The 14,322-nt window shown below is 39.1% G+C and overlaps 1 protein-coding gene across 3 annotated transcripts in view; it reads left to right on the top strand.

The window, feature by feature from the left end:
* INO80 (INO80 complex ATPase subunit) overlaps positions 1-13,803 on the top strand; it is a 68,163-nt gene extending 54,360 nt beyond the window's left edge. For all 3 annotated transcript variants that reach the window (XM_025168632.2, XM_007431354.4, XM_088145478.1), the window contains 8 exons: positions 271-343; positions 1,230-1,388; positions 3,561-3,663; positions 4,375-4,463; positions 6,022-6,177; positions 6,851-7,010; positions 11,131-11,346; positions 11,847-13,803. In XM_025168632.2, coding sequence (XP_025024400.2) covers positions 271-343; positions 1,230-1,388; positions 3,561-3,663; positions 4,375-4,463; positions 6,022-6,177; positions 6,851-7,010; positions 11,131-11,346; positions 11,847-12,052 — 1,162 coding nt within the window. In that variant the 3' untranslated portion in view covers positions 12,053-13,803. The remainder of the gene's footprint in view (positions 1-270; positions 344-1,229; positions 1,389-3,560; positions 3,664-4,374; positions 4,464-6,021; positions 6,178-6,850; positions 7,011-11,130; positions 11,347-11,846) is intronic.
* Positions 13,804-14,322: the final 519 nt, after the last annotated feature.

Genomic DNA, 14,322 nt, shown 5'->3' with positions numbered 1-14,322 from the left:
CCTTGTAGACTATAGAAAGTGGACAAAACAGAGGAAGTTGTTTTCAAAACATAAATGTGATCAAGTCCCAGAAGTTATTATGGACCTCATTGTTAAACCTCAATACAAATCTAATGAAAATTGCAACTTTAATTGAACACTTTATTAATAGAAAATGAAAGGCATGCATTAATATTGAATTGATCAAGAATATTGTATTCATTCATACTGTATGTTACCTAGTAATATAAAGTTGATTATTAAAGACCTGTTTCTTTTCTGTTTCTATAGGAATGATATTTTTGTTTTCTTGTTAAGCACGAGAGCTGGTGGTTTAGGCATTAATCTTACAGCTGCTGATACAGTAAGTAAATTGGTTTGATAATGTAATCTTAAAATTTGTACTCAGTTGATATTAAAGTAGGAAATCTCATTCATTAATGCTGCAGACGTAGATCTTTCTAGATAAGAGCTGGAATTTACCTCATACTATAGCTGTATTATTTCTATTATACTTTTATGTGAATTATAGTATCAAATTATACAAATACTGAAAATGGGAATTTTAATAGGAAAAGAACTGCCACGTAGAGAACATTTGTGCATTCAGTTTACCCAGTTCTCAGTAATACACATTTTTCCCCAGCATCTGTTACATTATTACAAGTTACATTAAGGCAAAGTGAGATTTTTTGCTTGTGATGAGAAAAGGAGCAACTTTTCAACTTTTTCTCCCAGAACCTGAAGAGGCAATGTAATGACAAAATGCTTAATATTTAAGAGTCAGCTATAATAACTCCCTGTCTCTGTTTATTCCAACTGTCAGTTCCAATCCATGAGTCAGGGTGGAGAGAGAGAGTGCTGTTCTGGCCATCTTTCTCTCCAGGAAGTGATCACCACAGAAGTATTGCAGCCATATATTCTTCTCCTCTTCTCCCATCCTCCAAGTTTTTGAAGGGATAGAAGATGTTCTCTACCAACAATGATGACTGATCTGCCTTGATTTTTTTCTGAAGTGGCAAATGTGCCATACTAGAAGAAATAAGAGATGGGTAGCAACTTGCATCTCTCATGTAACAACTTTAAGACAGTAAAGTTTCATCCTGAAAACTCACAAAATGGGCCAGTATATAAGATCCTTGTGATTCATTTCAAAGAACTAAATTATAAGCATCAACTCTATATTATCAGTGAGTGGTAATATTGAGTTATTTTTGTATATGTAACTTGTTCAAAAAATGTCCTGACAGGTCATTTTCTACGATAGTGACTGGAATCCAACAGTGGACCAACAGGCTATGGATCGAGCTCACAGGTTGGGTCAGACGAAACAAGTCACTGTGTATCGATTGATTTGTAAAGGCACTATTGAGGAGCGCATCTTGCAAAGGGCTAAAGAAAAAAGTGAGGTAAGAGACCAGAAATACAGAATATTAAGTATATAAGGGATAGCTGGGAAGTGAGATTGTGGCTATTGAGAAGGAAGACATTCACCTCTGGAGAGAGGACCCTGTATCTAATGGAAGGATAATCACATTGTGAAGAAAAGTATAGTCATTTAATTAAATGTTTGTTCTGTGCAGAGAGCTATTAAGTAAACTCCTGTGCAGAGAGCTATTATTTAACACAATCTGCTGGCTTTTATATGGTTATCATTAGAGTTCGTAGAGGTGGCACTTGCTGTTTGAAGGGTTCTCTCTCCATATAAAACAGCAGATAACAAACTGCAAATTACAAGATCTCAGGTTCAGGACCCTGTGGCCATTCTTTTCTTTCAACAAGTTGTTCTTCCCATAATGGTCATCTGCCAATGTGTATATTTGCTCCTCCTCCTTGCTCAATTGTGGTAGATTTCACTGGGTCACCCAGGCTTTTTTTCATGGCAGCTTAGCTTTTACAGAGGGACTTGCTCAGCTGGTGGTAGAAGGAGTCATCCTACTCATGCTGGTGTCTCTGCTGTATATGACTCTTTTCACAGTTTTGGTGGAGGAGCCTCTCATTTATGCTCTTGGAAACTAATGTTGCTTATAAACTTCTTGCAGCAAGTGTGAGATCTGCAAATAGTCTGCAGGCAGTACTATTGTCTAGCAGGGCTCTTCATCAGAGATTGCAGCAAGCAATCTGTGGGTGGCATTGGTATCCAATGGTGTTACTAAGAGGCTTTTCTATAGAAATTGTGAAAGAATTGTGTAGAGTGCAGAAGCCAGCAGAAGCGACGTGGCACAAACAGGACAACTGTCTCAGTTACCACCCGAGTGAGTCATTGAAGAAGATGGCCAGCTACTATGAGCTTTGCAACAAGGCTGACCCAACAAGCTTCCAAGACTAAGCAAGGAGGAAAAGCAATATGGGTACTTTTTTGTTGGTGGTGGTGGTGCCTTCAAGTAAGTCTTGACTCTTGGTGATTGCCTGGACAAATCTATGCAGTTTTCTTGGCAAGAGTTTTGGAAGTATTTTGCCACTGCCTTCTTCCTAGGGCTGAGAGAAAGTGACTGACCCAAAGTCACCCAACTGGCTTAGTGCCTAAGGGAGGACTGGAACTCACAGTCCCCCAGTTTCTAGCTCCATGCCTTTAACCACTACACCAGACTGCCTCTCTTGCACAGACTATCTAAGCCTTAAGCAACGTATGTTACACATGTGCAAAAACAGCCCTGTCATTTTGCATATATGTAAAGTAACAAAAAAAGACAAGTCCAGAACCATAGAAACACAAACAAGGTCTGTTCTCCATCAGTAATAATGACAGCTTTTATCTCTATTATTTATGTTTATTAATATATCTCTATTCTATATATCTGTTAGAAAAGTTGAGTAGGTGTACATATATAGCATTCCAAGGTTGAATTCCAATTTTGATACTGATCAGTTTGAAACATGCTTGATTTTAGCAAGGTGGTGGCATTGCACCCTTCAGACTATTCCAGATTTCCCTCAGTCTGATGCTTTGCAGTTGTGTTGAACTACAGCCTTTGTTACCTTCAGCCAGCACAACTAATACATGTGCTAGTGGGAGATGGTTATCCAGTATGTATAATGACTAGATTGTTCAGAACATCAAAGTCCTTTTGTTTTCGTGTTGTACACCTGTGTTCTTTTAAAAATGGGATTCTTTATAAGACTAGAATGAAAATTACAGGCTCACATCACTGTTATTATAGGAATGTGGAGGAGATCTTGCCAACTACCAGAACTTTTTGTTCCTTACCAATTTATTGGGTTTGTCACAATGGTCTCACAATTTTTACTGAGTTATCAGTGCTCTTATCCATGGATGTTTATATGCATATTTGAATATGTGTTAGAGCAGTTGGAATCATAACATCAAGCTGCAGTTGATCTTAGTACACAAAACATTTTATTTTTTAAAGTTTCAACATATTGATAATCATAATAGTAATAATATTTTTATTCCAAAGAATTTCTTGAATAGGAAAAAAAATCTATATTCATAAATACCAGTCCAGTTTACAGTACATTTTTTTAAAGGTGCTTTGCTTTGTTCCTGGTCTCTGTATCAAATGTTGCCTTACAAATCAAACACTGTCTCCAGTATTAATATTCCAGATTCTTTTCTTTAGATTCAGAGGATGGTGATTTCAGGAGGCAATTTCAAACCAGACACCTTGAAACCAAAGGAAGTTGTTAGTCTACTTCTGGATGATGAGGAACTTGAAAAAAAATGTATGTAAAACCCTCTTTTCTGCCTAACACATCACCTGTTGTGAACATGTTCAGCTGTTTTTGCTTGGTGTTTTGAGTAGGTAACTGGAAATTGAGGAGGATTAATTTTACTTTAATTTGATGCAGAATTAAAATCTTATTGTGGCATTTGATCACAATATACACTGCATTAAAGCAGTACTATGGAAATTTCCGTGTTTGAAACAGAATGTGAGATTTTTTTCCTCCTGTCTAAACTTCATACATACTAAATACAGAAGAAGGAAGTTTGCTGCTGCGCTACTTATCTTGCTAAAACATAACAATGTAATACAGTGAGAATCATTCCTAAGTTAAAAGTTGGCATATTTTTTTCTCCTTTAAAACATTTAAAAGTAGAAAAAAATGATAGCTTTAGAATGAAACCAAGAATATAGTAGCAAGACGAGTATGAGGCTGTGATATTTTCATTCTATCATTTGCCTGTTGGTAAATGTTAAATCTATATGAGGGCCATTTTGCATCTCATATGACTAATTAAAACTTTATTTTCTTGGAGGAAGGGATGAGCCATGTTTGAAAGGAATGTAGTTAAAGACTGTAGGATAAAGAATTGCAGTTAAAGAAATAACACAGATCTGCTTTGTAAATGTTAAACTGTGTTCTAACATTTTACAACTATATTTGCATCTGTGCTGTTCATGATCTTTCCCTATATTTCTTAACATATAGTGCGTCAACGTCAGGAGGAGAAACGGCAACAGGAGGAAACAAATCGTGTCAAAGAGCGTAAACGTAAAAGGGAAAAGTATGCCGAGAAGGTATTTTGAATATTCCTTTTTCCATTGCTTATATTTATAGCTTTGTGACTTTTGTCTCCAGAAGCTTCTATCTTTTGTTCCATTCAGGTTCATTTTTGCTTGAGCATAAAAGTCAGTAGCTCAGCCAGAATATATTTGTAGAATCACCAAGGGATGTATGTATGTCCTTTTTTAAACTATTTGTTTGTCATGTATTGTATTTGCTCTCAAACCCCAAGATTTGTAACAGGCTAAACTCCTTCACTGAAAGGGGTGGGAGTCTGGTCATTAAAATTTGATTAACACTGCAGTCTAAAGACAGCAAGAGAGAGTGAGGGAGAGACTTCTCAGTAAGGACCAGTTTTGCTGTTTGAATTAAATTTTCCTAAAATAATATTTGCCCAGCTTTAGGGTTAACCAAGATTTCTATATTGGCAAATTAAGTATCTCATTATAAAAATTCAGCTATTTTCATGCAAATATTTTTTATAAAATTGTGATAGATAATTTAATTGTAATAGTAAATTATATGATGAATTAATCCAGTATAAGATGTGGGACTACTACAGGTAGTCCTTGCTTAATGACCCTAAATGGGACCAGAATTTCCATTATTAAGCAATGTGGTTGCTAGGCGAAACATCACGTGATCACACCACTTAGTGATGGCAGTTTCGGTAGTCCCAGTTGCAGTCGTTAGGCCAGGCCGTGCCGTTGTTAGGCCAGGCACTCATGCTTCTCCTGCCCTGCCACACTCACCTCTGCTTCAACTCCCCCCAGCAGCCTATCTTCCCCCCATCTCTGCCCTTTTGGCCACCCTGCAGCCCACCACCTCTGCACCACCCTGCACCCTCACCGCCCCGCGCTCCACCCTTGCCACCCAGCAGCTGCCTCATGAAGGGCCAGGCTAGGCATGCCTCATCAACAGTGGGGGAAGGAAGATAGGGAAAGTCAGTTGGGGTGGCAAGTGCAAGGCGGCAAGGATGCAGGGCAGAGTGCAAAGTGGCCAAAAGGGCAGAGATTGTAGGGAGATAGGTGAGTGGGGGGAGTTGAAGTGCCCTCTGCGGTCATAAATGGTGGGCTGCCAAGCGCCTGAATTTTGATCACATGATTGCGGGAGCGCTGCAACGGCTGTAACTTAGAGGACTGGGTGTATGTACCATTTGTTCAGTGCCATTGTAACTTTGAACAGTCGCTGAACAAGTGTTCATTAAGTGAGGGCTACCTGTACATTTAAAAGGTGAATAACCATGATGCATGTTCTTTCACGCTTAGAGAATATATCCCTCTGAAAGGCAGTTGCTGGGATAAAATTTGAGGTCTGTTTTTTTCTTGCACTATTAGTAAACTTTCTAGTAGTATCTCATCCCAGCATGGGATGTGGGACTTGAAGGATTATTTGGTCTGATGTACCAGGACTGTTTAAGTTAATAAGGAGACTCACAGATCAGGCAATATTGCTTTCTTTTTTTTTTTCATACTACTTTGTATTGTGTTGGTGAAATGGCATATTGTTACCTTAATTTCTAGGGTCTTGGTATATTTCCAAGCCTTACAATAATTTCTTTTTTTATTGCAGAAAAAGAAGGAAGATGAGTTAGATGGGAGAAAAAGGAAAGAAGGCATCAATCTTGTGGTCCCATTTGTTCCATCTGCAGATAATTCCAACCTTTCAGCTGATGGAGATGAGTCTTTTGTTAGTGTAGAGTCTGCCATGCCCAGCCCTTTCAGTGAAGTAAGGATCTCTTTAGCAAACAACTTGGTTATTCCATAAATGAAATAATTGCTGTATAGAAAAATATAACTCTGTGTCATAGAAAATACACATATTTGACATGTAGTGGAATAAACATTTATGCAACCAGTTTAGGAAACAAAAAGAAAACAAAAAACAAAAGCAAAGGTAAGCAGGAGTAATAGAATAGGTGATGGGAAGCAAGTCCACTAGCTTGTCTTCTGGTGAATGGGTATTGTGTGATTTACGTAAGTCATTGTGACAAGTCTCATCCCCCCCTCCCCCAGCAATCCCATGATAACCATTATAAAAGCTCCAACATGGTCTCTTGGAATTCCAGAAGTGAATCTATTTATTTATTTTTCAAATTTATATAGCTGCCCATGTCATATATAATTAAAGTGAAATTCAGAGACAGAGCATATAAAATTAACTTAAGAAATAGCATATCTATTTTTGAAAGCATGAGGTATAGCTCATTGAGGAGAAGATACGAGCAGTGGCTAAGGAATCAAAACTAGGGTAAAAACATTGATGCTCAGAGGGATATGTTTGGCAAGGAGGCATTGCCAGTTGCAGCAAGAAACCTTGAGTCTTGTGTTGTCAGAAAGCATGTTTCATTTACTAGTGTAATTCAAGATAACATACAGGATTTTGTTTGTATATGATTTAGATTTCCATCAACAGTGAGTTGCACATGGGTTCCATCCCCCCTGATGAGAGCAGCAGTGACATGCTTGTGATTGTAGATGATCCAGCATCTTCTGCACCTCAGTCAAGAGCTACTAACTCCCCAGCTTCCGTCACTGGCTCTGTCTCTGACAACATGAATGGTTAGTATTTATCTGTAACCTTGGCCTAGAAATACGTGCTGTGAATTCTGTACACTGCATATTACTATCAGATTTACAAAACATTGGACAAGAGGCAATCCAGAAAAGAATGTCCTGTTCAGATATGTTAGGTCAGTAAAATCGTATGTCCTGACTAATTCTCTGTATGCTTGAGAAGTTTATTTTTAAATTAAATTCAGAAATTGATATAATATCAGTGTCTACAGTGACTTACAAGCAGGAGTTGTGATCTGAATAATTCCTCAACTTGTCATGAAAGTAATTGGTGCATTTTGCCAAATTACTGTTTTCTGTGATTTTCAGTGCCACGTGCATTAATGTGCATAATAAACAGTGGCCTAGCAGAGCATACAGTGGGGCAAAAAAGTATTTAGTCAGCCACCAATTGTGCAAGTTCTCCCACTTAAAAAGATGAGAGAGGCCTGTAATTTTCATCATAGGTAGACCTCAACTATGAGAGACAAAATGGGGGGGAAAATTCAGAAAATCACATTGTCTGATTTTTAAAGAATTTATTTGCAAATCATGGTGGAAAATAAGTATTTGGTCACCTACAAACAACCAAGATCTCTGGCTCTCACAGACCTGTAACTACTTCTTTAAGAGGCTCCTCTGTCCTCCACTCATTACCTGTAGTAATGGCACCTGTTTGACCTTGTTATCAGTATAAAAGACACCTGTCCACAACCTCAAACAGTCACACTCCAAACTCCACTATGGCCAAGACCAAAGAGCTGGCGAAGGACACCAGAAACAAAATTGTAGACCTGCACCAGGCTGGGAAGACTGAATCTGCAATAGGCAAGCAGCTTGGTGTGAAGAAATCAACTGTGGGAGCAATAATTAGAAAATGGAAGACATACAAGACCACTGATAATCTCCCTTGATCTGGGGCTCCATGCAAGATCTCACCCCATGGGGTCAAAATGATCACAAGAATGGTGAGCAAAAATCCCAGAACCACATGGGGGGACCTAGTGAATGACCTGCAGAGAGCTGGGACCAAAGTAACAAAGGCTACCATCAGTAACACACTACGCTGCCAGGGACTCAAATCCTGCAGTGCCAGATGTGTCCCCCTGCTTAAGCCAGTACATGTCCGGGCCCGTCTGAAGTTTGCTAGAGAGCATTTGGATGATCCAGAAGAGGATTGGGAGAATGACATATGGTCAGATGAAACCAAAGTAGAATGTTTTGGTCTAAACTCAACTCGTTGTGTTTGGAGGAGAGAGAATGCTGAGTTGCATCCAAAGAACACCATACCTACTGTGAAGCATGGGGGTGGAAACATCATGCTTTGGGGCTGTTTTTCTGCAAAGGGACCAGGACGACTGATCTGTGTAAAGGAAAGAATGAATGGGGCCATGTATCGTGAGATTTGGAGTGAACACCTCCTTCCATCAGCAAGGGCATTGAAGATGAAACGTGGCTGGGTCTTTCAGCATGACAATGTTCCCAAACACACCGCCCGGGCAACGAAGGAGTGGCTTCGTAAGAAGCATTTCAAGGTCCTGGAGTGGCCTAGCCAGTCTCCAGATCTCAACCCCATGGAAAACCTTTGGAGGGAGTTGAAAGTCCGTGTTGCCCAGCGACAGCCCCAAAACATCACTGCTCTAGAGGAGATCTGCATGGAGGAATGGGCCAAAATACCAGCAACAGTGTGTGAAAACCTTGTGAAGACTTACAGAAAACGTTTGACCTCTGTCATTGCCAACAAAGGATATATAACAAAGTATTGAGATGAACTTTTGATATTGACCAAATACTTATTTTCCACCATGATTTGCAAATAAATTCTTTACAAATCAGACAATGTGATTTTCTGGATTTTCCCCCCCATTTTGTCTCTCATAGTTGAGGTATACCTAAGATGAAAATTACAGGCCTCTCTCATCCTTTCAAGTGGGAAAACCTGCACAATTGGTGGCTGACTAAATACTTTTTTGCCCCACTGTATATGAATGAAGATTTTGATCACAGTACCTAACAGTAGGAATTGGGGGGGAAAAATGGAGATGCAGAAAAGAAAAAGAATCTTACTCTTATCCTATAATTCTATTACCAATTTGTGGGTTCACACATATTGGGAATTCAAGCAAAGTAGATTTCATCCAATTTCTGGGACTAATACAGGTAGTCCTTGGGTTACAACCATTTGCTCAGCAACCATTCGAAGTTACAACAGCGCTGGACGAATTGCAGTTATCACCGGTCCTCAAAGTTCTGGCCGTTGCAGCACTCTTGCAGTCACATGATCAAAATTTGAGTACTTGGCAGCCCACCTCGCAAAGGGCCAACAGCTGCTTCAGCCAGGCACACCTTGTCAGCAGTGGGAGTGAGAAAACGGCGGTCAGCAGGGGGCACCAGGAGTAGGTGGTGGTGGAGTGCAGGGCAGTCAAAGGGCAAAGATTGGTGGTGGGGAATAGGCAGATGGGCAGAACTGAAGCGGAGATGAATGTGGCAGGGCATGAGAACCATGAGGTCCTGGGCCAACAACCGCAGCTGCGACTGTGGAACTGCTGTCACTAAGTGGTGTGTAACCTGAGGACTACTTGTATTGCTCTATATTAATCTCTAAAGTATTACTAAATTATAGAGATAATTATCTCTAGAATTTGTACCTCTGGTTTCAGTCATCAGGATTCTGGGAAAGTAGATAATCTAACCTGAATTTAAAAGATTTATGATTTTTTTTGGAAGCGAAGACATCCTTTTGTCATAGTCAACATTAAGTCATACACATTAAAAAAATAATTAGACTGCTATAAATGAAACTGCTGGTCAGTCTAAGGCCAATTTTAGTCCAGCATTTTGTTTTTTCTTCTTCTCTGAGAGGCTCTGAAGAGAAGAAGACATACCCCCCCCACCACTTTTTCCTCTGCAACTGGTATTCGGAGAGATGCTGTCCCTAAGCTGGAGGTTACATTGTATCAACAGCTTTTGATAAACCTGCCCTTGTGAATTTTTACAAGACTCTTTTAAGCCATCCATGGTAGTGGACATGACCATGTTTTGTAATAATGAATTCCCCAAATTAATTATGTGCTGTATGAAGCATTGTCTTTTGTCTGTTGGGCTCCTCGATAACTTCTAGTCCAAATGTTTTGGGGGCGGGGGGGGAGAAAAACTTCTTCCTGTCCAGTTTCTCCATGCTGTACATGATTTTATACACCTCAGTCATATGACCAGCCATCTTTTTTTCTAAGCTGAAGTGCCCCAACCATGGTAGCCTTTTCTCACCAGAAAGAATTGTCAACTCCCTGATCACAGTTGCCTGTACTCCTGCCAGCTGTTAGTTCCTTGTTCAATTATAGCAACCAGAACCATGCATACAGATTTGTATTACAGATATGTGTAAGGCCATGACAGTGCTGGAAATTTTGTTTTCAGTCCCTTTCCAAATGATTTCTAGTGTGACATTTGCCCTTTTTGAAACCTGCGGCATCTGAGTCAATATCTTTATTGGGCCATCCACTGTGACCCTAAGGGGTTTTTTTGGTGGGAGGAAGAGTTACTTATAGATAGCTCAGACTTCATTGATATAGATAAGTTAGTAAAAATATTGTTTTTATTGAGCCAGTTCCTTTGGAAGGAAGATTAATATTTGTTTTTTTTTTTACTTCTACAAGGGTACTTATCAAGCAGAGTGATGAGCTAAATTTCTTATGCACAGAATGAATTCATTTTGAATACAAATCTTGAATAACTTCAAGGAAAGGTGGGATAGTTCATGAACTGCTGAGATAAAATGTTTATGGAGTATTATGGGATATTACAGTGATAACTCAGCAAAACAAGACTTTTTTTCATTATTCTATAAATTTAGTCACACAGGAATCAAGTGTATCATTTAAAAGTATCAATTTATAATGGAAATGGAGAGTGCAGGTATGAAGCACTCTTGTCAAAAACATTTTTTAATCTAAGAATGTGGCAATATATATCTGCTAATATGTAGCCGGTTTGGAGAATGAAATATCTTTAATAAATTGTACATTGTTCATCCATAAAGAAAAGTCCAATTATGCTTGTTAGAAACATCATTTCTGATGTACTGCTAGATGTTTCCACGTTTTCTTTCTTCCTTTGTTTTGTTAAGGAATTTCAGTACAGGATATGCCTGTCACAGGGAGAGGTCATTCAGGTAGAAGTCGAGGTCGCCCCAAAGGTTCAAACAGTGGATCCAAAAGCACAACGAAAGGTCGGAGCCGAAAATCGACTGCAGGAAGTGCAGCTGCCATGGCGGGCGCTAAAGCAGGAGCAGCTGCTGCCTCAGCAGCAGCATATGCAGCCTATGGGTACAACGTGTCTAAAGGTAGGCTGTGCACGTGTAGAGTTATCAGAGAAGACCCAGCCAGGTCTTCCTGAAGGAATTATAGTATCGTATAAAATTCATATTTAATTCCAGAAAAATAGGCAGTTGGGTACAACTGCCTAGTCCTCTAATCCATACCTTTGTTTTTTTATCAGATTTTTAATTGGAAAGTCTTTTATGGAGCCACTTTGCACTAATACATTTTCTGTCACAAATTTAGATGATGATTGAACAGACAACATTTTGTTGTTTTATAGTATTTTCTTTTAATTGCATTAAAATGAATGGGCTCAGATGCCTCACACTTGCTATTCTTAAATCTGTTTAGATTTTTTAAAAAGTTGGAAGTTATTTTTTTCATTGAAAGTCATAGTTAATTATTAACCCTGCAGTTTTAGTACTGTGTTCACTTAAAAAGTCATGTTTCAGGTCTAATTTCTTGAGGAAGTATTTACTATTACAGTTACTACTACTATTACTTTGTGGTCTTTTTCGGCTAGGTATGCCTTCAGGCAGCCCTCTCCAGACTCCACTTATACGACCTGCTGGACTTTCAGATTTTGGATTATCAAGCGCCTCTTCCTCCTTGAGCAAAGGAAACAGTGTTTGTGGATCCTCTAAGACCTTAAGCCTAACCAGCTCCTTGGCACCAGAAACCCCCATTCGAAAACAATATAAAGGAGCCCATATCTCAGGTGGGCGATAGTAATTTTGAATCCCTGGAACCTATATGTGTTCATATTGGCTTTCAAAGTAGCCCACGCCTACCAGCAAAAGGGTATATAGATGATGCCTTGTTTTCATCCCATCTGTGGGTGTGAAGATTACTGCACTACTTGGCAAGAGGTGTTTTATGTGCACTTTCATGCGTAGTCCAGATTTACTACCCTTTGCAGAATTGTGAGGAAGAGGGTCAGAGACACGGGGATGCTTGGGCTTAACTTTTCCATTGAGGATTTTTTTTTTTGGTAGCATCCTACAAATCATGCAGGGAAAGAATCCAACTTCCATGTGAGACCAGCTGCAAGACCTCCCCTTTCATTCCTACTCATACCAGCATACTCTCCCCTCATCTTTCAGGTTTCATGGAATTCAGCTTGTTTTTAAAATAAGGAGCTCAGCATCTAAACTTTGGGGGTGATCTGTAGATTCAGATGAGCCTTCTGCTCTGCGCCTTTTGGAAGAAGCTGTGGAAAAATAATTGGATGGTTCTAATGTGATGAATAGTGATATACCATAAAGAATAGATTTCAGGGAAAAGGAGAGTTTTGCACTGTATCCTAAAAAGGATCTTTTGTCAATATCATGCTTCTGGATTACTGTAATACTGTTTAATTAGTCAGCCCAACAGTAAAACAGGTTAGAGCTCTTTGGAATGGCATTGCTATCTCTGCAGTCACAGAGTGGAAAAATCTTTAAGATCATAATATCCAGGGGTCAGATGCATCAACATCTTTTAAGCTCCCCCACCCCCAAATTTGCTTATATGGGTTTAAAGGTTTTAAAATAGAATGACACTTTGTGAGTTACTTTAAACAAGAATAAATACAAGAGGGAGAAAACATCACTATTTCTCCTCTCATTGTGCCATAGAAGAGCTTTTGGATGATGATTTAGGTACCACTGTTTGTTGTATTACACAAGATGAGCAATGCTGTTTTCTTTCCCTTCTGGTCCCTATTTAAGGTAAAATGTCTTTCATTCCAATTCATTAAGTGTGTATGCGCACATAGCTGGTCTTATTTGTCAGCAGTGTCCACACCCTTCAGTAGGGTTGGATTGTTCCACTGTGATGATCTGGCACTGTATTAAAGCTCTGTAAAGCTAGTGAAGTTGTGAGAGATTAATGGTGCCATTTGTGCAACTCTCTGCTCTGGTACTCCATTCTGAATGCACAAGAACCCTCTGCTTTAGCATGATATGTATACTGTCCTCATTGCACTGAGATGAAGGGGGGAGGCAGTTCTCCTGCCTTCATATTGACAGTAAGTGGTTGTTTTTTTCTGGGCATTTTCACCTTTCAAGGGAGAACCAGGTTACGAGGTGAAGATCTTAGCTAAGTCAGCAAAGGATTTTTCAGTCTCATGCACCTTGCCTGGCATCCCTCAATGTAGAGCAAGTGCTTCCTGTTGACTTTGCTTCTGATTTGCACACCTGAAAATAGCAGAAATGAGTTCAGTTAGATTGATTTAAGAAAAAAAATTGGAGGGATTAATTGGGTGGGGAGGGATATTTAAGTTAAATCATGAAGATTTTACCCTGCCACCCTCAGATTCACATGTATATATACAGTGTTTAGAGGGAATGAGAAAAATGCCAAGCCTTTTTTTCCTCTTTGAATGTGCTGTCTATTTTTATAACTGAACTTGTATATATGTATAAAAAGAGACACATCTTTCTTTTACTAACTGGAGAAAAGAATCTTAAATAAAATGGAGCAAGATAATTTTATGTAAATTCTGCTTCTGTGGTTTATTGTTTCCATGGGGAAAATGATCAGGTGATAGATATAACAGGATGTCTGTTGTTGACTGCTGCGCTCTTAAAATGTATCGAGATATGTGGAATGTTTCAAACACTTGCAGATTATAAATGTAGCAATGTTCTCTGTGAATATTTTCCTTTATTTCTCATTACTTGCTATCTGCCTTTTATATATCTAAATAAATGTGCAGAAGAATATTTTGGCCGAGTATAGGAAACCATAGAATGTTTATTACCACTGGTGAAATGGAGTGAACTGTGGATCCAGGCCTACTGGTGACTTTCTTCTCTGCTCATCCTTGTGTAAATGATATTCAGTATGAGGTTTTCCCCATTATAAAGTTTTAAGAGGCATACATTGGGTAGAGGAGTACTAGAAATACTTGCAATCGTTATCAGACCTTTTAATGCAATTGTGTATATTCTTGTTGCACGAGTGGCACTGTAAAATCCAATTTAAAGCATCCCTGAAAAATAGCTATCAGATCTCTG

The sequence above is a fragment of the Python bivittatus genome, unplaced genomic scaffold (genome assembly GCF_059951505.1).
Source record: "Python bivittatus isolate LINGU-HERP-01145 unplaced genomic scaffold, Pbiv_v1 ctg000480_np1212, whole genome shotgun sequence".
In the NCBI taxonomy this organism is placed as follows: domain Eukaryota; kingdom Metazoa; phylum Chordata; class Lepidosauria; order Squamata; family Pythonidae; genus Python; species Python bivittatus.
Note: the sequence above shows the minus strand (reverse complement) of the source record. Positions and strands in the feature narration are given on the sequence as shown.